General features: G+C 34.7%; 1 protein-coding gene across 2 annotated transcripts in view; it reads right to left on the bottom strand.

Moving 5' to 3' along the window:
- The window catches only part of LOC145277953 (5-taurinomethyluridine-[tRNA] synthase subunit MTO1, mitochondrial-like), a 442,192-nt gene that overhangs the window by 72,102 nt on the left and 343,213 nt on the right, over window positions 1-26,877 (bottom strand). For both annotated transcript variants that reach the window (XM_080130076.1, XM_080130066.1), the window contains exon 9: window positions 1,822-1,895. In XM_080130076.1, the coding sequence (XP_079986202.1) occupies window positions 1,822-1,895 (74 nt within the window). The remainder of the gene's footprint in view (window positions 1-1,821; window positions 1,896-26,877) is intronic.

Genomic DNA, 26,877 nt, shown 5'->3' with positions numbered 1-26,877 from the left:
TTAGGTCAGGAAGCCAATATCTTCAGACAGCCTGATCTGTTGGCCAAGTAGGAGTGAATCGAGAAGATAGATAAACAATGTCCAAATGTAATGTCGTTGATATGGAAGGAAACACGTTGTAGACTCCATCACAAGAAACACAAGAAAGAAAGAGGAAAGAAATTCAACTCGCTGTTTCAGGTTTTAATAAAAGACCTTTATTCTTCCTTCTTCAGCCACGCATGACTTGATGACTCTTATATGAATATCGGTCTGCATACATGTTCTTTTTATAATCTTTTCCTTCTTCCTTGCTGTGACATCACCTCACACACAGCTTGGTCATTTGCATACAGCTGCCATACACAGGTCGGCGTTCTGTTACGCAAATAATAATAATGGTTCTGTGTTTGCAAAGAAAGTAACATTTTATAAAAGTAAATATGACTAATTGGTATTAGGTTGAGAAGACAGTTCTTGCGTGATTTTTAATTTTGATTTCAAATGATGTATTTTCAAATAAGTTTTCGTTATAATATCTTTACTTTGTATATCATTTTAAAGAGCGTTTTTCGCTCTATCTAATTGTTTAAATTACAATCGTTTTAAAAGAATTGTGTCTTCTTTACAGAACGTTGAATGCAAAATGAAAAAAAGCACATTCACACAATTTTCTTATTTCAATTCAAGCTTGGCCAAAAGCTGCTAAAACAGCAGACGATATAAATGAAGTGTTTGGCCCAGGAACCACTAGTGAACACACAGCACAATAATGTTTTAAGAAATTACATGGCGGCGATGAGCATAATGGTCGACCATCAGATGTTGACAATTAAGAACCTTAGTTGAAGCCAATCCATGCATAACTGTTCAAGATTTCCAACCACTTGAGAGAGATTGGAAAAACAAAAAACTTGATAAATGATTGCCTCACGAATTGAACGACAATAAAAAGAAACACCATTATGAAGTGTCATCTTCTCTTTTACGCAACAAGAACGACACGTTTCTCAACAATGAAAAGTGGGTTCTTTACGACAACCGGCGATGAAACTTCACGACACTTCCCAAAACCAGAGCTGCACCAAAAGTTCATGCTTTTTTTTTTTTTTTTTTTTTTTACACAGTGATCACCACTTATCAAGGCCCGGAAGCCACTCAGGGATAAGGGTTATTGCAAGTACATTACATGCTGACTATTTGGTGGTCTGTGACTGATCTCATTCATTACAGTTTTTTGAATGCAGGCGAAACCATTACGGCGAACAAGTACTATCAACAAATGGATGAAATGTAATAGAAATTCAACAACAACACCCAGTATTAGTTAAGAGAAAAAGCCCAATTCTCCTCCATGACAATGCCCGACTGCACGTTGCTAAACTGACTCTGCAGAAATTGAACGAATTGAGCTATGAAACTCTGCCTCATCCATTATACTCTCCAAACCTCTCACCTACCGACTACCACTTTTTCAAGCATCTTAACAACTTTCTGTGTGAGAAATGCTTAAAAAAACCTAAGCGATATCAAAAACACCTCCAGCGACTTCATCGCCACTAGAACGCAAGATTTTTACATTACTGACATAAATACACCTGTTTTGCATGGGGAAAAAGTATGTTAATTCTGATGGTGCTTATTTCAATCAATAAATTTTTGTTCGAGCCGAAATATGTTCATCTGAATTTAAAAGTTAAAACCGCGCAAGAACTTTCTTGTCAACCTGATAAATCATTCTTAAATAATTTCCAAGTACTCATGATTTAGAGCCTAAATATAGTTTGCAACTTATCTCATATTTAAATAGATGTAATGAATAAAACTTTGCATTGAACTTACCTTCCGGTTCAAGCCATATCAAATGCTGTTTTGGTCCAAATCTGATAATTTTTGATTCAAGTGAGGGACAATATCTGCAATGAATATAAAAATATCCATGTATTTTCATGTTTTAATTATATACATACTAACCTCTTCCCTAAATTTATAAATCGTTCAATACTTTGATCCTTTAGGGTTTTGAACCTGCTCTTAAGAATGACAGCCAATTCAACTAGATTATCTGAGCTGAACTTTGAAAAATGGAAATATCTCACCAGTGGGATTTGGTGTTTATTTGTAACGAAAATTACGCTGTATTTCTAAAAATGTTTAAGAATCTGAAACTTTGGGAACTATTGTCTTATTTTAATATCAATGCTACTGTCGTTATCTTTGTACAAAATGAGTGACATTTAATTAAAAACAAACTCTGATGGTAAGTATTATTACCATGTAACATTTATTATTGATCACAATATGTATTTTGTAACTGTTTCAATAGATATAGTATTTAACTCATCACTCATCTAACCAAATGTCATAGTTCCGGGTGTAATAGCCTAGGAGGCACACGTCTCTCATATTAGCAAAAGAACTGTGTAGCTTGTTTCTAACTTTTGAGATAAGGAGTAATTATTCATATTATTTGAATTCTTTGGACTACTGTTCTCATCTTGTGTATTATTTTCACAATGTTTCGGTCGATAACACCCGACCTTCTTTAGGTGTATCTTGTCGAGCTCAGGAATCTTTCTGTTGAACTCGGAGCATCTACATAGAATTTTTAACAGAATCCTTTATTTAATCCACGGGGTAACATGCTCTTGTTCTGTCAGCCATAACTGGGTAGAAGTCTTAATTATTTCGCAGTTGTATTCTTAGTATCATCTTCAACCTACAGAAGAGTTTCGCTTAGAACTGAATTTTACGTAGTACATCATGGATTCTCACAAACAATTCTAGTATGAATTTTGGAAGCCTTTAACAAATTCTTGTTTTTAGATGTACATGTTACATAAGGGCTGTCCCCTTTTCATGTAAGTATAAAAATAGAGAGATTTAGTTAAAATGAAAATGAAATAGAATAGACGAAATTCGAACCTCGTAAATTAGGTTTAGAAATAGATTACGAGAGAGAATTAGAAAATGGAATATAAAACAAACCATTGTTTAGTTTAGAGATAAAATAGTTTCAAGAAAAGAATGTGCATTGTCAATTTTGTTATGAAAATTCAATTGAAAGAATGCAACTACAAGATAATTTAATAAACATGTTTTTAACATATTGGAAATATAGGTTACTGGGAATATAGGTTAAAATTCCTTTTGTAAACAAAGGAAAAAGTTTTGGACACGCATGTCCAGAACACATGAAAGAAGACATGTTTTAACATGTGTATGACGTCATGGAAAATGGGAAGTTCTAGATATAGTTAGAAAACTTTAGAGTTAAGGAGGAGAAACAGAGAGGGAGTTTGAGGACGACAGACGATAGTCTGGAGTTTGGGATTCGAACGTCTAGAAGCGAGACGGTTACTTTTGAAACTTAATATGTGAAGCTTTGAATTCTTGACTCAGACAACCACGGCCGGTCGTGAGAAGAAATAAACCCATCATGTGTTTTTATAAACGTCGTCTTTGTGTTGTAATTCTACCAAAAGGTAAAGTGAAAATTGTTATTATATGTCTATATATCTGTGTTATAAAATGTCTTGACATACACATCTCATATCTACAATGTGAACTCTACATCTCATATCTACACTTCTAAGTATGAACATTTTTAATATAAATATGAATCTCTTCATAACAGAAACAACAACATTCTTTATAACACGAAAAATCTCTCTTTCAACATCTCTCTCTAAGCATCACTTTTAATAAGACTTAACAACAAACTCTCTCTAAGACTCTAAGAGTCTCTTTTAATAAGACTCATATATAACATACAATCTTACTATGGATTGCTATATATATTTGTAATGATGATCTTATTTATTACTATAGCACACAGGTTGAGATTAGTAGTCTGAAGTATCCAAATAGAACTGTATCCTTCGTATTATTTGGATTCATCGGTCTACTGTTCTCATCTTGAGTGTAATTTTTCACATCGTTTCGATCAATATAACTTCCGACCTTCTTCACGTGTATCTTGTTGAATGTTTCTGTCGAACTCAGGAATTTGGACGGAATTTCGAGTGGAATCCTTTATTTACTTCACAGTGGTAGCGTGTTCTTGTTCCATCAGCCATGAGTGGATAGAGGTCCTAAGTAATTTGCAATTATATTTTTCGGTCGCCCACACTGAGGATTGAACCTTGAACCTTCAGGAGAATATCACTTTTTACAATTGATTTTCTAAATACTCTAACCACTGCACCACGGGTCCTTGTGAAACATTGTGAAAATCACACTCAAGATGAGAACAGTAGTCTGATGAATCCAATAATACGAATAATCAATCCTCACCTCAAAAATTCAGAAACATCAGACCAGTATCCTGTTTAATTATATCTCAAAATGTCCGTTGATGCATTTGACATCATTGAATAAAATTTTCTATGAAAGCGTAAAAAATGTGCAAAGTTTATTTGCAATGTTATTTTGTTGCATTTTCTTAAATTGCGAGCCATTGTTTTTTTCTCTGTCAAAATAAATGGCTATGAACAGAGAAATGACAGCATTAACATTTTTTCTTTTCTTTATAAATGATCTTTTTGTCACCATTAGAAAATTAATTCGATTGTGGATGGCAATTTCAAAGATGACAGCTCTGGAAAATAGTTGATTCAATTATTTTCAAGACAAATTGTTAAAAAAAAAACGAAAAAAAACTATTGAGTAAAATAATTGTGCATGGCAAAGAAACAATGGTTGTAAGCGCAAGTTAACCTGTAACCATCTGAGATCGAGGTGACAATCAAATGCACATTATTATGCAAATTAACTGTTAGGCTTTGGAATGCCCCTCCTGTTTCCTGCTTCCCTAACTATTCACACAGCAGCCCTGCTGTTTTAACAGCATCGGTGACCACAACACTCCAAATAGAGCCATGGTAATATCGGGAAGACAAGTAGTTTCCCGTTACTTTCCATCTTGATTCAAGGGTGTATCTGCCCCACTGAGTTAAATGCACCCCTAGATACCAACCTGAAAATTTCTACGACTTAACGTGGAACATACAGCACCTAGCCTTCCCAAATGGTCACTCATCTGGTACTGACTAGACTCATCATTGCTTAACTTCGGTGATCTGGTGTGTCAACATGATTGTACAGGATATATTAACTATACTGACATTTACATGTAATGCGAACATCTGACAACTCAACCCCCTACTTAGAATGTCCCTGTAGACATGTTCCCGAATAATAATCCCCTATGTTCCAGTGTGAGTTGTTTACAGCGAATAAGAGTAAATAAAAATAAAAAGTAGGCAGTTTTGGCAGGCCAGAAGAGTCCAATAAAAGAAGTGACATTTTTGTCAGACAGAGAGCGTTTTGGGACCTTAACATCGTTTATATGTTCGGTAACATTAGTCAAGCATTCTTTTGTGGTCTTGAATTTCAGCATATGTTTTCGATCACCACTTTATTCATCTTTAGGCTCACACCACCATTTAATTGAATTAGATCGAATGCTGCTGCTGCTGCTGCTGCTATAACTACTACAATGTAACAACTTTGGCTGCTAAAAAATTTTTTTTAATAATAATCTAGCACCAGAAGTGAGCAAACTGAAAGCTGGTATGAGTACTCTTAACAGCTCTACAACCATATTCTATCTTATGATACATACATATATATACATTTGAAAATTTTACAGGGGGGGGGGGTCAGAATTTATATAAAGGCTAAATACAGACCAATCAACATTATGATTTAAAAAATAAAAAAATGAAAATAAAGGTTAGCTAACCAGGTTTCGTTCTTTGCTCAACAGAGCTAAATCGAAGAAAATACGATTAAAAAAAAACACATGAATATGGCGGGGGGGGGGGGAAGAAAAAAAACAAAAAATGAACGGGGGAAAAAATTACATAGAGACTAAATTAAGTCCTTAAGTCATATATACACTTGTGCCCGATATTATTCATACCCCTCGGATCTTTGAGATTTCTATAAGAATATTGCTCAAACCAGAAGGTAGACAATATTAAAGGGATTTCAGACAATAAATCAAGCATAAGCATTTAATTTAAACTCAACAAATAAATAAATTATGCAAGTTTGAAACATTATACAAAGAAAAACAATAATGACACTAGTTCAAAATTATTCATACCTCTCTTACTAATAGTCAATAGCATGCCCTTTATTCTTAATAACTGCATGTAATCGTTTTGGATATTTATCAACAAGGTTTTTACAAGCATCAACACTGATTTTTGACCATCCTTCAATGCAGTAGTTCTCCAAACCCCTCACATTTCTAGGTTTCCGCTTTTTAACCTCAGTTTTCAATATGTGCCAGAGGTTTTCGATAGGGTTCAGGTCGGGACTCTGGCAAGGCCATTCCAAAACATTAATTTGATTATCCTCAAACCATTTCTTGACTATTTTGGCAGTATGTTTTGGATCATTATCCTGTTGAAGGACCCAGTTTGGTCCTAAATGGAGATTCTCCGCATCCTGTCTAATGTTTTTCTGGAGTATCTCCAAATATTGCTCCTTCTTCATGGTTCCATCTATCTTGACCAAGCTACCTGGACCACTAGCCAAAAAGGAGCCCCAAAACATTAGGCTACCACCACCATGTTTCACCGTGGGTATGGTGTTCTTTGGGTTGTAAGCTTCTCCTTTCTTCCTCCAAACGTAAGAAGCATCCATATGGCCAAACAATTCAATTTTTGTTTCGTCAGTCCACAAAATACTTGAGAAAACGGACTCTGGAGAATTCACATGGGTCCTAGCAAACTTTAGACGTGCTGCAAGGTGTTTTCCGGTGTGCAATGGAGTCCTTCTTGGTCTTCTTCCTTTCAGACCATTTTCATGCAGAGTCCTTTGCAATGTTTGCCTTAATATTTTTATGCCAGAAGACTCCAGATTTTCTAAAATGTCCTTAGTAGTGGTGGTTGGATTTGCATTAACACTTCTTACAATATTCCTGGTGGCTCTAGCAGACAGTTTCCTTTTCCTTCCTCTACCAATCAAGTTGTTTGTTGTGTGGTGGCTCTGGAATTTTTTGATGATGCTCTGTACTGTTGCTGTAGGGACCTCAAATTTCTTGGAAATTGACTTGTAACCTAAACCATCCTTATGTGAATTCGCAATTTTAGTCCTAAGATCATTACTAAGCTCTTTTTTCTTCCCCATTCTAATAATTTTTATTCTTTTATTGGTTTTCAGTTGATATCATTTTAATTTCTGAAAAATGCAAAAAACGAAATGAAATTAATCAAAGGTTGTATAAAAGCATTCAAAATAAGAATCAAACAGGAAACAAACAGTCAAAAATTCGATTAATACTGAAAAAATAAGGGGGTATGATTATTTTTGAACATTGCAAATTTTAAAAATAGCTGTATATTTCTTTTATTACAAGTATCCCGAGATTTTAAAATGACGAAAATGATCAGAAGAGGTTTATTAAGAATATGTATCAATATGGATGTAAACAATAAATTCTTACAAAGTTACACATAATAAACTCAATTTTCAAGGTGGGGTATGAATAATATCGGGCACAAGTGTATATATATACTAGCTGTACCCGGCCACGCGTTGCTGTGGCTCAGTTTGTTAAAATAGAACACATTCCTCAAGAAAAATAGCATTTTGTTCGTTTATTTACTTGTATTATTTTTTGCAATTTTTTTATCAATAAAAGTTGTTTCCCCCCCCCCCAAAAAAAAAAAAAATTAATTTTTTACCATAAATTGTTAGGTGAAAGTTTTTTTGTTTTTTTTTCAGGAAAACTTGCACTTTTAAAGAAATTTGGCAGTAAACGTTTCTTTTTGAAAACGGAATTTTTATTATAAAAAGAACAGATGCATGCTTTATATGAACATTGTAAATAGTTAGGTGAAAGTAGAGAAAAGTTTGATTTTTTTTTCAAGAGACTGTACAAATTATTTTTTTCAACAGATGTTAAGAAAAACAGAAAACATACTTCCATCATTAATTATGCAAAAAAAAATAAATAAAGTGGAAAACTTTCTGTTATTAATGTTTGCTAAAGAATAAACACAATAAATTTCGCTGAAGTGTTAGCATATGTAGCATCTTAAAAAGTTGGTTCATGCTGACAATTAAATAAAATAAAATAAACGTCTAAAAATTAGTAAAAATAAGTAAAATCATGAATGACGGCTCGGGGGGGGTCAAGTAAGTAGGAACAACACAATCATTTGTGTAAAATAATTAATATTCAAGAAATTGTAAACAATAACAAAAATACCTGATACCAAATGCAGTAAAATTCAAGTATCTTTTATATGTGCTGAAACTGTGTTTAAGTTATTTTTATTTCATTTCTTTTATTAAAAGTTGTCTTTCCAACAATTAACTGGTTGCATGTCGTTTAACCATTGGGGACTTCACTCTTGGAAAATTGTATAAAAAATCTATGACTATCACTAACTCTAAATTTGGGAGTGCAACTCGAACTTAGGGTTAGTGGTAGATAAGTCATTTGTTAGGTGTGTCAGAAATTTCGTGAAAAATATTGAATAATTCCACCCCGTTTTCCAAGCTTATAACTCCTCGAAAAATTTAATTCAAGCCCTAATTTTTTTTTCAATTAAAGGAGCAAGGACCAAGGTTTCCTTTAAAAAAACAAAAAACAAAAAAACAAACAATGTGGTTAAAAAAAAGATTTTAAACTTCGGACTTTACAGGTAAATTTCTAAAAAACACTACTTTTTTGTTTTAAATTTGAATATATTATTTATTGATCTTTTATCTTCAATTTGTGATGTATAACACTTTGGTGAGTAAATTAATTATTAACTTTGGTGAATAAATTAATTATTAACTTTTTAATAGACATTTCAAAATGGGAGGCGTGAATTAATTCGGCCCCTGTCTTTCCAAGCTTATAACTACTCGAAAAATGTAATTCAAACCCTAATTTTTTTTTTCAATTAAAGGAGCAAGGACCAAGGTTTCATTAAAAAAGCAAAAAAAAAAAACCCAAAAAACAAACAACGTGTTTAAAAAAAAAAAGGTTTTAAACTTCGGAGTTTACAAGTAAATTTCTAAAAAACACTACTTTTTTTTTGTTTTGAATTTGAATATATTATTTATTGATCTTTTATCTTAACGTTTGTCTAAAATATTATATTCGGTTTATTGGAAAGAGCATAAAATTTCACATTGACCCTGAAAATATCGTAAAAATTGAATCAATAGAAAAATCTCGGTAGATTTTTAAAGTTTAAAAATTGAAAATACTGAGCTCGTAAAATTCAATTAATTTCATTACTGTTGTTTAAAAAATAAAAAAAAAATAACGTTTCTATTACTTTTTATACAACTTTAATAGTTTATTTTGGAAGTATAATCCATAAAGAAAATAAACAACCCACTTTTAAAAGAGAAATTACGAGTTTTTTTTATATTTTATTCGCAGTTTCGTGTTAGGGGTGTAAAAAATTCAAACAAAAATTCTGATACACCTAGTCATTTGTTTACAACTTTTGAGAAATTAAGCCTTCTTACTCCTTAAGCGATAAGCGGACATTTGTTTGTTATTTTTTTTTTATTCAGTGTGTAAAATCCACTTTGAACAACATATTTGGAAATTAGAAAACAAAAAACAAAAAAAAAAAAAAACTTTGTTTTTAGCATGTTAAAAGTATTTAGATTGGTAGATAATTAAATTCTACTGTGTTTGGTACAAGTTTTTTTTTTGCTGTTGTTGTTTCTTGCTTTTTAGAATTTTTGACTAAGGGGGATTGCTTAGATCGTATTTTAAACTAAACTACGGAAGTTGGAATGCCCCCCCCCCTAAGATGTACTTGGAAAAATCGATTTTATAGCGAGATTTAAGAATGGTTAGGCGAAAAAAAAGTGAAAAACAAAACAAATAATCAATAAAAAATTGTTACCAAAGGCAATAAAATGCTACTTTTTTTACTTACATGAATGAGTTTATTTTATGTTTTAAAGTATTTTCAAGCGCTTTTCTTTATTTTTTAATCTAAAATTGCGGGTGTGTAGGTGCGACATATCCTCAGATTTTCCCCGCTAGATTGCAAACGAAATCTCCAGATCTAGCGGGGAAAACCGCTAAATTGGAAACACTAGTCACGTGACGGCAAACGGTGATAAATAATTGTCCATAAATAAAAAAAAATGGCCTATCGGTACAAAGAAAACCAGCTATTTATTATAGAAAAATTAAGTATAATGTTATAATTAAAAAGAGATATATAAAAACACGCATGGGTACAGTAAACATATTATATCAAAATGTCGAAGCAATCATTTATTTAGTTATTTAGACTATTAATTACGAACGAACCTAGAGTTACATATATATATATATATATACATATATATATATACGAAGCTGATGCAGTCGATGTCAGCACAGTTGGAGATGGGTTAGTTGATTTCAGAGTGGTGACATAAATATGAGTGACAAAGCACACCCAGACCTTTATGACCGAGTCATGAAAAGAGGCTGGCAAAAGTCCATTGAGAATGGTGGTGACAATGTACAAAAATAAATTATAATAATAATAATTTGGCACCAGAAGAAATGAGCATACTGAGGGCTCATGTTCTTTGGTGGAATAAGCTATGACACATGGACATTTAAAAATATCACCGTTGAAAAACAACACGTAGAAAGTATTTTTCTCTTCATATTGCCATTAAGAAAGAAAAAGAGAAAAAAGAAAGATTTGTCCTTATCCCAATGATGACGCTATGATCGCCGAAAATTTTGATTTTTAAACAAATAAATATTTGCTTATTTAAAAACATCCGCATTGTATTTTGGCAAAAATCGGAAACATAATAATAGTTTTCAGATTATGTACAAACCCAGTTAACGAGTTCTTTCATGTTTGTTTTTAATTCACTGGCTCGGTAAAAAAGTACAACAAAAAAAAAAAACATATCGCCCACCCAATTTGGTTTGTTAGCTGGAACTTAGTGACCTTTATATAGATCATAACCTTATGATGTAAACATTGTTAATATTAGTTTTTGACCAATGACGACTGAATCTGTTTTCATTCTAAAATTATTTTCCTTATTTAGGTGACATAAACAAGTAGCTTTTTTAAAACAAAATACATCCAATTCGTTTCCGAAACCAAAGGGAATTATGAGTTGCTGCGATAACAGCTGTTTATGCAAACAAATAGAAGATCATAACGGCCATTTTTTTATGACTCCACACATCATTATTTGGTTCCTGTTGCTAGAACTTTTGCCAAGTTTATCTTTGGGGCAAAAATGATGAGTGAAGAAACTGTGGCAAACTCTGCCAATAGTTTCGGTTAAAATAGGAAGAAGGTTTCTTTGGTTAAAACACACATATTAAAAACTCACAGGGCAAACATATCAGCCACAAGGCACTATATATATATATATATATATATATATATATATATGTAGTGGAAATGGTAATTAATAAAAACTAAAGAAAGTGCTCAATACTGTTGTAGAGCAAATATGCGTTTTATTTTTTATTACCGTATCTTTCTGTTAAGTTACATTATTGTTTCAGCTACAGGCTGTAAAAGTCTGAGGAAGCTACAGACGGCCAAAAAAACGGCCGAGTAGCTGAAACAATAATATAACTTAACAGAAAGATACGATAATAAAAATAAAACGTATATATATGACTACTTCATTTAGTCACATAAATTCATATACGAAGATATAATTTTATGCATAGATTTTCAGTATTTACTTCAACATTGCTCAATACATAGGTAGATCTAGGTAGTAAGTTATGAAAATATATATGGCAATTAAGCTACACAGAATATTCCGCGTTTCATTCTTGTGAGAATTTGTCAGGCTTATGCCCAAATTGTCATGAGAATGAAACGTGGAATATTATGTGTAGCTTAAAATTGCCATATATATTTTCGAATCTCGCTAGATTCAGTCACTTTGATGAATCGTAGATGATGAAACACGTGTCAGTGGATATATATATATATATATATATATATATATATATATATATATATATGTATATATATATATATATAAAGTTAGATATGTGCACATGTTTATATATTTGTATGTACAGAATTTACTCTTATATTTATTAGTCCATCATTATGAATTTTGAAATATAGCTGTGAAGGCCAAATGTGAGATATATTTAGGTTAGTTTTATGCAAAGAGCACACACACATATACATATATATATATATATATATATTATATATATACACACACACTAGAAAAATACCTGTCCCAAGATAGATAAAACTGATTCTTCAAAAAGAATAGTTTCGCATACATTTTTATGTCCCTTACAAAGGTTAAAATTAATATATAATTTATAATGATAATAAACCTTATGTCTATAATCCTTATTCCAATTTTGATCAAAATCCATTACATAGTAAATGTCTAAAATTTACAACTTCAAGCTTAAAATTTCAAAAAATTAACATTCAGGGAATCTTGCTTAATTTGTGTATAATACAATTAATTTAAAAAGAGGTGGGGGGATGCATTAAAAAAAGAATTGGGAATTTCATTTAAAAAGTGGTGGAAGAGTTGCATTTAAAAAGGGGTTGATTGAAAAAAGTTCCAATTTCTTGATTGTGACCCCTTAGCAGCTATTTTTGCCCGCTAAAAACCAAATCAAATTTGTTCCACACATCCGAATCGCCTATATATCAAGTTTTAAGTCTAAAAATTGACAAAGTAGTTTCATAACGACCATTCTGCAAACACACACGAGGTTTTATATATATATATATATATATATATATATATATATATATAAAATGGAAAAAACGGTGAATATAAATAAATTAAATAATTAAAATGAGGTTAATACATACATAAAATAAGGATGTAAATGGATGTTAGCATTTAATGCTGCTAAGAGTAAGCTTCTTTCCTTGAACAATTACAAGAAACCTTCTCAACCACCAATTGCCATGACTAATAACACTCTACCTGAGAGATCATAATTCAGACTCCTCAGCTTAAAATTTACAGGAAGCATGAATTGGAACAAATACATTGAGGACATTGCTAAGACTGCTGCAAAGATGGTGAGATCCTTGTACTGCACTAGATAATTACTTGTACCTGACAGTCCCCCATACATGTTGCAGGATCTGGGATAGTGCATCAACCACATCCCTCCCTCTTAGACAGGGTCCAAAAAAGTCTCCAACCTAATAGTTCTCACACTATCAATCAAACTCCAACTCCTGTCCCATCGCCACAATGTTGTGTCAATGTGCCTGTTTTAAAAGTATTTTAATGGAATGTGCTCTGATGAACTCATAGCACTTGTGCTTCCTCGATGTAAATACATCCTGATTAACCTGAAAAGCAGCAAAATCCCACCCCATTCACTGTTGAGGTCCTTAAAAGCCTTCTATTCTAAAAGTTTATTTCCTCAGACTGCTAGACTTTGGAATTCCCCTTCGGTCTCCTGTTTACCTGACTGTACTGACATACAGAAATTTAAATGTAATGTGAACAGACATCTTGTTGCTCAATTCCTTACATAGTGTCACTAAAGATATGGCCCAAATAGGAGCCACTTAGACCCTAGTTGCAATGTTCACTGTTTGCGGAAAATAAGAGTAAAAACAAGTGAAGCATGCATGGTCCCCTGTGAGTGCACAGTGAACGAGGCATAAAAAATGACTAAGTTCAGCCCCCCCCCCCATTTAGCCCCAAAAGTCCTCAGAGGACTTCAAATCCTGATGAAACTGAACAAACGGTGCAGTTTTAGGCCTTAACATATGTAAATTTGACTTCTGCACCATGCAAAAAAAAAAATTACTAAGTCCATCATTTGCACCCCCTTGCATTTAGCCCCAAAAGTCCCCAAGGCCTTAACATATTTAAATTTGAGTTCAGCACCATGCAAAACTGCTAAATAGACATACACAGAAAAATTTTGGACAAATATGGTAAAATAGTCTTTAAAAATGGAGTGTTTTTATTAGCCCTAAAAGAGCCCCTGGGGCACACCCAAGAGTTATGGTGAAGTATAGACAAACAAAATTATATAGAAATCAGTTATTTATAACTTTTCAGAAATAAGTTTCTGAATGATGTTTAAATGTCCGGTAACAATGTTAAACGTTTTGTCAATAATAATAGGGAAATCTACTGTTTGAAAAGCACTCGATATTAAAAATTTAAAAATTTAACGGTTGAAAGACCGGCCAGTTTTTTTTTTTTATGGAAATTCGCTTGAGACAAGGCATGAAGCCACTTGATGTAAGGCGCTAACAAGAACGAAAAATGATTATTGCAAAGACAGTAGATGACTATTGACCTCAGTCTTGAAAACACTAAGGCTATAGGTAGAAGGAAAACAGTGAGCAGGAAGAGAGTTCCACAACCTTGTAGTCTTTGGAAAGAAGCTATTAACACAATTGATGGAAACCTTTAGCCAAAGAGTCAAACGAGCTGAAACAAAGGAAGCAGGGAATAGATCAAACAATTCTGAGAAACACATGCCATAATAGTATTTGTAGAAAAGACTGAGACTAGCAACATCACGTTTGTGTGTGTGTGAGAGAGAGAGAGAGAGAGAGAGGGGGTTGCAGTGAAGAAGAAAGTGTGGGGGTCAATCAAATTACAAATACATTTCTGCAAGAACCTTCAAGTGGAACACAGATTCATCAGCCAAAATATGACAGTAGATTTGTAGAGATAGAGAATAACTTCGGGTGTGAGAAAGTGTTTAGAACGATGGAGAGAACTGATTTAATGAAAAGCAGAAATAGCAATGGATTTAATAGATGAACTCCAGAAACACTCAAGAAAAAGGAGGACCAAAAAGTTTTAGAGAGCAGAGTCATCCATAAGAATCTCAGGAAGGAAAGGGACACACCTGCGATCGAAGCACAATAGTTGAGTCTTAACAGGATTATACGAACAAACCATTTCTTACGCCAATCCAAATCAACTTATAGATAAACTGCAACTTTCATCTGATTTGAGAAAGATGGGCAGAAACAATATTAGAACAGAAACTCATTAGTATAAATGTTTATCTTCTGAATAATATTCATTGGAAGGTCATTTATATAGAGAAGAAACAGTGTTGGACCTAGAATAGAGTCTCGAGGAACAACATTAACAAGAAAAGAAAATGAAGATACTATATCAAGAGTTACTCGCAAGCTTTGATAAGAAAGAAAAGACCTAACAATGTGGAGAATTTAACCACCAATACCATAACCTCGAAGTTTATGCAGAAGATCAGGATGCCACCATTAATGCTACTTTCTTGTCAATTATTTAATTATTTAGACATATCAGGGAATTTTAAAATAGTTCATTTCTTATTTAGACATAGAAAACAGACTGTTTCAAGACCTACAAATATTTGTTGTTGTTTTTTTTTTTTTACCGAAATTTGCTATGATTATTACTGATGTTAATTAAAAAATTCACTTTCAGAAATAGTTTATGAAGAAGTATATTCTCATAATTTATATCAGAGAATGAATGATTATGGTTGACAAGTATTATGTTACAATGTGATTTAGTGTTTCGAATATAAGTTTTTGTAATGTAATATTGTTTGATATAAGTATGTTTATTCACTATAGTAAAGTAGAGTAGAAAGTGGATCTTGGGTTTACTTTTAGCAGCTACGTATCCCTCGCTTCCCTTACTTTGCTTTATAGTCTTCAAATTCCATAAAAGATTGAAGAATTGCTCTTTTCTGGTTCAGAATCTGTTCCATCTAACACTTATCATTGGCAAGTTTTTGACCTTGAAGTTGTATTTTTTTTAGCTTCTTACATCAAGTGGTTCATGCCTTGTCTCTAGCGATTTCCATAAAAAAATCTTTTGAAGACATTAAAAAAAATAACATCATGAAAAGAACCTAAAGAAAGTAAGGAATCTTTTATATAAATAAAACAGTAGATGTATATATGTGCGTGTTTCACAGATAAACTCTTATATTACTGATCACCAATAAACTGTTAAACTACTGGTCACATAACACTGAAATAACTAGGAAATAGTAATCATACACAAAGAATGGTTTATAACAAGTAAAATCTTTGTTTGGATGGATGAATAATGCGTACAGAAATATGTCGGCAAGTTGAAATGCAAAATGTTCATTTCAACTTGCCGACATATTTCTATTAGTTTTAATATCTATCTATTTATATAAAAGCCAAGTACGGCCAAGGATGGAATACTGTTGCCATATCTGGACAGGAGCTGCCAAAAACAGCCTATCATGCCTTGACAGAGTACAAAATAGACTTCGTGGTTTAGTGGGGGATGCCCTTTTCTCTACCCTGCAACCCCTCTCCCACAGAAGAGATGTTGCAAGCCTATCCTTGTTTTATCGTTATTTTCATGGCAGGTGCTCGTCTGAACTCCAATCCCTGGTCCCCCCTCGCCAATCTTTCACGAAAAACACCCGTCTAGCTGAATCCACTGTCAAAAATTTCCCCCACTCTATATCTGTGCCTAAATCAAAACGCGGATTTCATGAACAAAGCTTCTTTCTTAGAACTGCACGCCTGTGGAACTCTGTTCCGTCTGCCTGCTTCCCTCCGGACTACAACTTGGATGTCTTCAAGTCTAATGTTAACAAATTCCTAATGAACCGCCCCCTTAAGTAAACACTTCATCAAATCTCCTCACTAACGTAATGTACTTGCAATAACCCTTATCCTTGAGTGGCTTCCGGGCCTTGATAAGTGGTGATCTCTGTGTAAAAAAAAATTGTGAAAATTCAATTATAGTTAAACTTGGTTTAATTTTTAAATCTTATCTATCTGTTGCATTAGCTCAAACGGTAAGGAATGTGGTTGAAGCGCCGAATGTTTTGGTTTCAATTCTAGCTGATGGGACCCAAGACATTTTTTTTTAAAACCTTTGAAATCAGTACTATATATAAATATCTACAATATAAACTTTTGAAATCAGTACTATATATAATATTCAATTGAAAATCCGCTCTCAAATTTGTATCAATCAAAATATATGTAAACATATTTTACAACTGGCAAGGTAGAACGCAACCCTCCCTCCCGCTAGTACCTAATGAAAATTGCTGCACTAGTATTCATGATAATGTCTATCATTAATATGGTAAAAAAACTGACATAGTGATAATTTACATTATAGTCCTAACTACTATACTATTAACCATGTTTAAAAATCTATATTATATTTCCCTCAATCTGTCTATCTGTCTGTTTGTTTCACTTTTTTCCCGAAACAACTGGGCCAATCTGGTTAAAATTTTGTATGGACTTTTGTTATGATAAGGTGCAGCGAACTAAGTATTATGGTATGTATTCGATATAGAGTTAGGAATTAATAGGGATTAGTATTTAATGCAAGACATCATATTTAACCATCGTTTTGCATAAAACACTCATTCTTAGTCAACGGTCTATAACTTTTGCCTGCTTTTAGCAGGCTAAAACGTCTAGTCTTTCGTGATAATTTTTGCTTCAAAATAATGATTAAATTTGAATGATATAACCTTGATTTTATATATATATATATATATATATATATATATATATATATATATAATGATTACATATGTCGTAGATACATTTGAAAGCCAAATCACAACGCAATATTATGAAGAATAAACAATATTTACCTTTTTAAAATTAATATATTTCAAAGTAAAACTTAATCTTCAGAATTTTGTACATCTTTCTTTTTTTCTTTTTCTTTCTTACCAGTTAGAGAAGAAAATCATTTATTAAATGAAAGTGTGTTGTTCCTCTGCAGTGTTTTTTTGAAATGCTGGAAGAACGTTGGCTTCGCTATATTCAATTAAGGTTGTAGGTACCGTCATGGAAGCATTGATTAAAGTTTGAAAATAAATACGTATGTATTAGATACATTTGAAAACCAAATCACAACTCAATATTATGAAAGATAAACAATATTTATCTGATTTATTTCAACGTATTCATTTTAAAATTTAATAAACGCTTCTATCACAGAATCTACAACCTTAACTATATATAGTAATTTATAAAATATATATGGCGATTAAGCTACACTGAATATTCGGCGTTTCATCCTCTCTAGGACTCCTCAGGCTTATGCGTGAATTCTGTGGTTGTTTATCGTATTTATATGGTCCTCTTCTATTGAGGATTTAGTTAGTCAATCAGCTTTCTAGTATCCACCGCGCCCCTTCCTATCAGCCAATGGGCATGAATTTTATCGGACAAAGGATCTGTTTTAAAACTAGGTTAGTGTTTTTTTTTTTATTGTTAGTTTATATATACTAACTAGCTCTACCGACGTATTGAGCACTTTTGAAGTAAATACTTAAAGTTTACGCATAAATATATACTTTCGTATATTAATCTTATGTGAGTAAATGAAGTAATCGTTAAACTCACTACTCGTTCAAGCAGCCGCCAATAGCGTAATGGTTAGAAGCCTTGACTGCCGTATAAACGGTCGGGTTTCGGTCCTGGCTTGAGGTAGTTGCCTGTCTAGCCGCACTGATGAGCTGTGAAACAGCGAAACAGTACTGTATGTGGATGACTATAGTGCTCCTCACCTTGAGTTGAGCATATTGAGAAGTGAAAAACCAATTACCATTAGCATATAAGCGACGCTCTTTGTGTAAACAAATCGAGCGGAGGTATTTCGGACGATATCAAAACATCGTTAAACTCACTACTCGTTCAAGCAGCCGCCAATAGCGTAATGGTTAGAAGCCTTGACTGCCGTATAAACGGTCGGGTTTCGGTCCTGGCTTGAGGTAGTTGCCTGTCTAGCCGCACTGATGAGCTGTGAAACAGCGAAACAGTACTGTATGTGGATGACTATATATATATATATATATATATATATATATAGTAAGTTATGAAAATATACATGGTATTAAGCATAATTGCCATATATATTTTTATTGTAGCTTAATTGCCATATATATTTTCATAACTTACTACCTAGTTCTACCTATGCATTGAGCACTGTTTAAGTAAATACTGAAAATTTTCGCATAAAATTATATTTTCGCATATTAATTTATGTGATTACATAAAGTAATCCTATATATATATATATATATATATATACATATATATATATATATATATATATATATATATATTTGTTTTTGTTTTTGCGATACGTTTTGAATGAATTCAATTTACGAAAGTGCATTTTTACCTATATGCGAGTTGGGAATAATTTTAATAATTTTAGATGGACCAGCGGGTAAAGAGGTCAGGCTCATTACCCTGGGGTCCCGATTTCGAATCTCGCTAGATTCAGCCACTCTGATGAGTTGTAGACGACAAAACACATGTCAGTGGATAATTATATCTTAAAAATAATATATATATATATATACACCACTCCCCATGTGGGGGTACCAAATTGGTTAAAGGGAAAATTATTCCCAACTCGCATTTAGGTAAAAATGAACTTTCGTAAATTGAATTCATTCAAAACGTATCGCAAAAACAAAAACAAATAACATCTAAATAAATCGCGATATATCCTAACTGTCGGCGAGATGGACCAGCGGATAAAAAGGTCAGGCTCATTACCCTGGGGTCCACTAATTAGTAGAATTCTGATGCGTTTAATGATTGATCCATTCAAAAATTGTCACCAAGTTGCCCCCCCCCCTCACCGCAATAAAAACTGACTAGATTGCCATTTCTCCAATTTTTCTTTCATGACATGCAATAATAGTATATTTTAACTATAATCCAAAGTTGGTTTTGTTTATTGAGATTTTATTATCCTAACTATCCCTGAGAAAAGCTGGGCACATCTGATAGTTTATAATTATGGTAATAATGTGCAGTTAGTGCACATGGAAGAATAATTAGCATTGTTAATGGGTGTTATTTGGTTCAAACTAGCCAGTGGAGTTAGATTATGTTTGAAGTTATTTGTGACAGGCTGTCTAATCTATAATATAAATCTCACCCGTCTGTTTAAAAGTATGTATGTATGTATGTTTGTATGCCTCACAAAAATTTTCGACAGAGGTGACGGATTTTCATGAGATCGGTATCATTTTGAAGCTCGACCCTTCGGACGAAAAATATCAAAAAAATTGGCCAAAAACATTAATTCCTTCACCCTGAACTGGGTACTTTTCTACAGGATCAGTTTTTTCACGGATATTTTCTACAAGTCATTCAAAGTTCATGTAAACGATGTCCCACAAAAGGCCTTATTTCGACCCACTGTGACGTCACAACCACGGTAAGCTCATTGGTAAGACAGTTTTTTTTTTTTTTACATTCTTTTCCTCCTTTGCGTTACAGGTTCGAGCCTGCTTACTACTCCTAATTTTTTTTTTTGCGCTCGCAATTTTCCTTTTTTTTTTTTGCTCAACCAACACCCTTACATACACCTCCACTTTCTTTTCTGCCTTTGTGTCACAGGTTCGAGCCTGGCTGTCTATTACAACTTTTTTTTTGTGCTCAACACACACCTCCAAAAACCCGGGCAACACCAAGCACCCAGACTAGTCTATAATATAAAGAACAGTTGCCTGTGTGGGGATCCAGCTGAAAGTAAAAAAAAAAAAAATACAAAACAAACACCTACAAAGTTGGTATATTCAAGATCAGCCTTGAATAAGTAAAATTACCATACACATGTGCGCACTATAAATAGATACAAAATCCGGGGAAAGGAAGTGAAGCCCCCACCTACCGTTCACACTAAGAACATGGTTACGCTCGCTGACAGACGCGACAATTTTGAAAATGGGCAAACAAAGATAAGTTTTGAATTTAACAAATCCTAATATTACCAAAATGGCAACTGCTTTTTTTAAAATTTGACTAATGTATTTTAACTATATGCGCATATATTGTCTTTAACTCTTTGCTTCCATGCGAGCTGTTTCTATTATTTTTTATTGTTTTTATTTTTTTTTCCTCTTTTAGCCTTAACCAACTGTTTATACCTTCTCTTTAAATTTATTTATTTAATGCATTCTAATTACATATGCGTAGAAATGGTCTTTAACATTTTAGTTCCATGCGAGCCGTTTTGTGAATAGAACTTACTCAGAAACGAATAGTCTATACAAAAATACAGAACAGAGCTAGGAATACCTTTCTTTATACAATAGAAGACAGAAGAACTTTATTTAAGTAGTATACTTAATATATGCAATCACCGTACGCTTGCTTGTATTAAAGTGTCCTCCATGATACCCATACCATACCAAACCACTGCACGTGGCTCAAAATTTAACTGTCACTATATTTGTAACTGCAATATACATAATCCCAGCTGTGATACTAGGGCTAATTTTCTGAGTAGATGCAACACTCTGCGCCTGACCTTAATGACTAAAATTCCAAATCCCAACGAACTAGCTGTTCCTATAACTGGGAGAAAAAAAACCTAATAGCTAGCTACGAAATCTTATACATTTTACCTCCAAGACGATTGCGTTTGTCTTACCTGCATACAAAAAAAAAAAAAAAGTTCCTCCCTTCTTCAAACTAAGCCTTACCTGTAACTCAAATCCTAATGGAAATCTATCTGTAAATAAATAACCCCTCTTCTCTTGAACGCTAACAATCTACTCCTTCCAACCTATCCGCCACTAAACTCCCACATTGCCCCGCATCTGTAGTGGAATCGCTAGCTCGGGCACAACTCGTAGCTCAATTCTTAATACCTACTCATACTGTAACATTATCCTAGACCTAAGCTAACATAAATAAAATAATAAAAAAAAAAGGGGTAAGACTAAAATCACATTATCTCCTCCCTAACAAGCCCTCTTACAATCATAGACGCTTACACTGCATGAACTTCACCCACCCCCTTTATCCATTAACAAGTAAATAGCATGTCCCTAAATCACTTTGAGGAGTATAACTAATCAGTAGAGATATAATCCCCCACAAACTAACCCAGTAACACTAACCACGCGGGGTCGCAGAAATACCTGGATTAGAACCTAGGCGCGGAGAAAACCCTCTCGGGGCTGACGGACCCAGTAGGTCTTCCCAGATCATCCGTCTAAGAGAAGGAAAACTCTGAAACTAAACCAAAGGGGAGAGAGGCCTCTTCAGTCTTGGATGACAACCTTCCTAGAGCTGGTGACTCAAACAAATTCACCGGTTTGCAAACCTAAATTGCTTAAGGAGTAGATAGGCTCTGTCTATCGCCCGGCTTCCATACTCCTTCTTTGCCTATTAGTCAAGCGCAGAGACACTATCTCAGTGATTCGACAGAAACACCCAGCGGTAGATCTTGTTTCCTGGCTAGGGCAATGAACGCCGTTCTTTCCCATTCCCAGCACGCCCCACCCCTAAAACTGAACATTTGGGAGTGCTGGAGTATAAGATATGACTGAGCGATTAGATTGGGTTGACCTTCTTCTAAAGGGTTGAGGGTACCGGATTGACAGTTCCTGGCTGCTGTTCCCGACTGGTAGTACAGGAGCCCTAACTTTTTGGTAGCGCTTAGAGCGGCTGCTCCATCAACAGTTGAATAATATCGGGTTGTTTGTAGTGCCATGACGCGCATGGAAAGGGACCCTGCACTCATCCCCGGTGGGCTTTCCTGAGGCCACAATCCTAATTGGAGAAAGGTCAGCTGATGGTCTACTTGTGATGCATGTCTGAAGCTCCGCATAACCTCTTGTTTAGCTCCTCCTTACCGAAACTCTTAAAAAAAAAATATGACGACAGTACAATCTAAAAATAAGCTTAAACCAGGATTAGGGACAAACAAAATCAACTTGCCTCCTCCCTTGAGGCTCTCATTTACAAATATCCGTGGGCTTAGAACTAACTTAGCTGATGTTGAAGCATTTCTCTTAACAAATACCCCGGATATCTTAGCACTAAGTGAGACTAACCTACACTCCTCCATTCCCTCTACACACTTTAACATGCCTGGATATCTCCCACTCTGCCGTAAGGACTCTGACAGACATATGCACGGACTTGGAGTTTACATTCGTAATACCCTTCCCTTGACTAGAGAAACAAACCTACAAACAGATGATCAAGCCTTTATGTGCTTTAGACTAAACATGCAACACAATATTAGCTACTATTATTTTCTCTACCGCTCTCCCTCAACTCAGGACTGCTCCATAATAAACAAAGTATCTGACAGCATAGACACGGCACTGACCCTCGACACTAGCGCACAAATACATGTGTTTGGTGACTTTAATGTCCACCACAAAAACTGGCTTGGATTCTCTACTCACACAGATGCAGCGGGCAGCACAACGCATAGCTTCGCTATATCTCACTCCCTATCACAAATTGTTACGTTTCCAACCCGTTTCCCTGACCAGGAAGAACAACACGCATCACTTCTAGATCTGTTTTTGACCACAGTTCCCGATGACTGCATAACGAAGGCCCACAGCCCACTTGGGAATGCTGATCATACAGTGATAATGGTTGAAATCGCCCTAAACTCTAGACCCAAAACTGAAGAGCCAGTGCTCAAAACAACGAGATATTATAATAAGGCTGACTGGGAAGCCATCAGGGAACTAATTAGAGATGCTCCATGGAAAAATATTTTCTCTCTCCCTGTTGAACAATGTGCAAACGAGACCACTGACTGGTTCAAAACTGCAATTGAAGCGCATGTTCCCATGCGGAAATTTTATAGTAAGCCCCACTCTCCCCAATGGTTTACGTCGACTTGTGCAACTGCCATTGCTCAAAAGCAGCATGCATACCGTAGGTTTAACCGACATGTCCAGTTCAAACAGACTGAAGTATATAGAAGCTAGAAATAACGTTAAGAAAGAAATAGCGACAGCTAAGAGAGAATTTACGGAAACCACTAAAAAGCGCATCGAAGCACAAAAACTAGGAACTCGAGACTTCTGGAAAATCTACAACAGTGTAGTAAATAATGGGCAATCAACAATTCCCCCACTAACCAACAATCACGAGGTTGTCTCCTCGGCAACCGACAAGGCTAACATGCTTGCCAGTCGGTTTGCCTCAAACTCCACACTGGACCCTTCCAACCACCCCCTACCTGACTTTCCTATGCGGACAGACGCCACACTAGACGATCTGAAAACCACCCCTGCTCAGGTGCATGCTATCATAAAAAACCTTGATACCTCAAAAGCATGTGGACCCGATCTTATCCCAGCTGTGCTATTAAAAAAGTGCTCAGCCGAAGTAGCTTCAGTTCTCTCCAAACTCTACAACAAATGCCTTAATGAAGCTTGCTTTCCGGTCTGTTGGAAAACTGCTTCTGTTGTACCAGTATTCAAAAATTCTGGCGAAAGGACAGACCCATCAAATTATCGCCCCATTAGCCTCCTCCCACTTTTTGCCAAAATATTTGAGACCATAATTAACCATGCTCTAGTCCATCATCTTACAGATGCTAAACTACTGACTGACAAACAATATGGATTTAGACAAGCCTGTTCCACAGCAGACATCCTCACTGTGATCTCTGAACGTATATACCATTCACTGGACAAAGCGGGGGAAGGCAGAGCGGTAGCTCTAGATATATCTAAGGCTTTTGACAGGGTATGGCATGAGGGTCTCCTCAGTAAAATCAGATCATACGGTATCACTGGTAGAATACTTAACATAATTAAATCCTTCTTAGATAAGAGAAAAATCCAGGTTGTCCTTGACGGTCGTACATCTAAACAATATGATATAAATGCGGGGGTGCCCCAGGGTTCTATCCTTGGACCTCTATTGTTCCTGATATTTATGAATGACCTCCCCGACAACATTGCCTCTGAGATGGGTATATATGCTGATGACACTACACTCTATGGCAGGAAGACGAATGAACACATTTCTAAAGAAATGGCAGAAACACTAGAGGAAGACCTCCAATCTGTAGTGGAATGGGGACAAAAGTGGTTGGTCGCGTTCAATGCTGCCAAGACTAAACTAGTTTCATTCAATAATTACAAGAAACCCTCTCTACCACCCATAGCAATGGCCAACGACTCTTTATCTGAGAGTCCATCTTTCAAACTCCTTGGCCTAACGTTCACAGGAAACATGAGTTGGAACAATTACATTGAAGGCATTGCCAGGGCCGCTGCAAGAAAGGTGGGCTCTCTCTACCGTGCTAGAAAACTACTAACACCCGAAAGTATCCTGTACCTCTATAAGGCCACCATTCGCCCATGTATGGAGTATTGCTGCCACATCTGGGCTGGTGCATCTGCTTCTAGTCTCTCGCTCCTTGACAAGGTTCAAAAGAGTCGCAAACCTGATAGGCCCTGAACTGGCATCTAAGCTTCAGCCTCTGTCCCATCGACGAAATGTTGCATCCCTCTGCCTTTTCTACAAGTATTTTAGTGGTGAATGCTCTGACGAACTGCAATCACTTGTGCCCCCACGATGTGTGCACCCTCGACAAACCCGACAGGCTGCTAAATCCCACCCCCACACTGTAGAGATCCCAAGATGTAAAAGATCTTTTTACTCCAATAGTTTCTTCTCCAGAACCGCTAGACTCTGGAATTCCATTCCAGGTCCCTGCTTCCCCAACAGTACTGACGTGCAGAAGTTCAAGTGTAACGTGAACCGACACCTTGCTGCCCAAATCCCTACATAGTACCCCAGTAGTTGTTGCCCCTGATAGTAGCCCCCTACACCAAAGTGGCAATTTGCCTTGTTTGGGGTGAAAATGTAATTAAAAAAAAAAAAAAATAATATCTAAAATTTAAAAAACATTATTCATTCTCAGGGGGAGGGGTGTCAACCGAGTTAGGTTCTGTTGGTGACAGGGGTGGTTTTTCAGTGTACTAGTTTGGAAAGAAAATGCAAACTCATTCCTTGATAAAATTATTATATTTTGTATGCGTCTGTATTTCCAGCTCGAAAGTAATGAGTAGGTCGGAGGAAAAAGAGAGAGTTGGGTAGAGAGAGAGAGGGGGGGGAGGAAAATGGAGGAGAGGGAAAGGGAAAAAGAAAGTGATAGAGAGACTATATAGAGAGTTGAGACCAGAAAGTATTTGAACCTTAATATCAACATTAACTAGTTTCTGCCTTAGATGAAAATATTACTCCAATGAAACTGTTGCAATAATAATAGGGCATGACCACAAAGATTTGATTTACAACCGTAGGTGATAAGAATGAGCAAATCAGATACCAAAACCGCTTTATAAAATATATTGAATCTCTTTGAATTCTTCAGTTATAACTTTTCATCTTGATATAAGACGGAATTAGGTTCTGCTGGTTCTAACTGGATTAATATTACCATTTTTGACCTGAAATTCTTTATGATTCAAATCTTCTCTGACTGGATTGATGCTACCAGTTTTTGCTTGGTGCAATTACATTTAACATTTGCAAATGGATACTTCTTTTTCTGTACGATAGTTATTCTTAAATCTGTTTGGATTTTTTAGTAATAACTTTTTGTCTTGACATGAGGAGGAACTACACTCTGCTGATTCTGACTGTATTAATACTACCAATTTTTTACCTGTCATACTTTACAATTCAAAGGTTCTTTGACTTGATTGATGCTGCCAATTTTTGCTTAGGACAACTACATTTAATATTCACAGTTGGATAAATTTCTTTTTTCTATCATAGTCATTTCGTCCTTGCCATCTCTCTTTGCATCATTTTTTATTACAAGAATCCCTCTCCATCAAGACTTCAGAAAAAAAGTCAATTTGAGAAAACTGATAAGTTGAAATATTGGCACTGTCAGTGTAAGCCCAAAAACTTATAAATATATTTGCTCTGTGAATCACAATTTTTAGTATTAGGCATTATTGAATCAAAATATATAAACTTTATTACCAAGTAACTTTGAATTCATTTTTATATATTTGCAATGACTTCATAAATAGTCATACAAGAGAAACACTTATCTTGTGATTCATTTCTGATGATTTATTTGTAAACCTGCATGTGATAAATGATTTATTTGTAAACCTGCATGTGATAAATG

The sequence above is a fragment of the Euprymna scolopes genome, chromosome 1 (assembly GCF_053919585.1).
Source record: "Euprymna scolopes isolate OS-2025 chromosome 1, ASM5391958v1, whole genome shotgun sequence".
In the NCBI taxonomy this organism is placed as follows: domain Eukaryota; kingdom Metazoa; phylum Mollusca; class Cephalopoda; order Sepiida; family Sepiolidae; genus Euprymna; species Euprymna scolopes.
The sequence above is the reverse complement of the archived record's forward strand: the minus strand, read 5'-3'. Positions and strand labels throughout refer to the sequence as shown.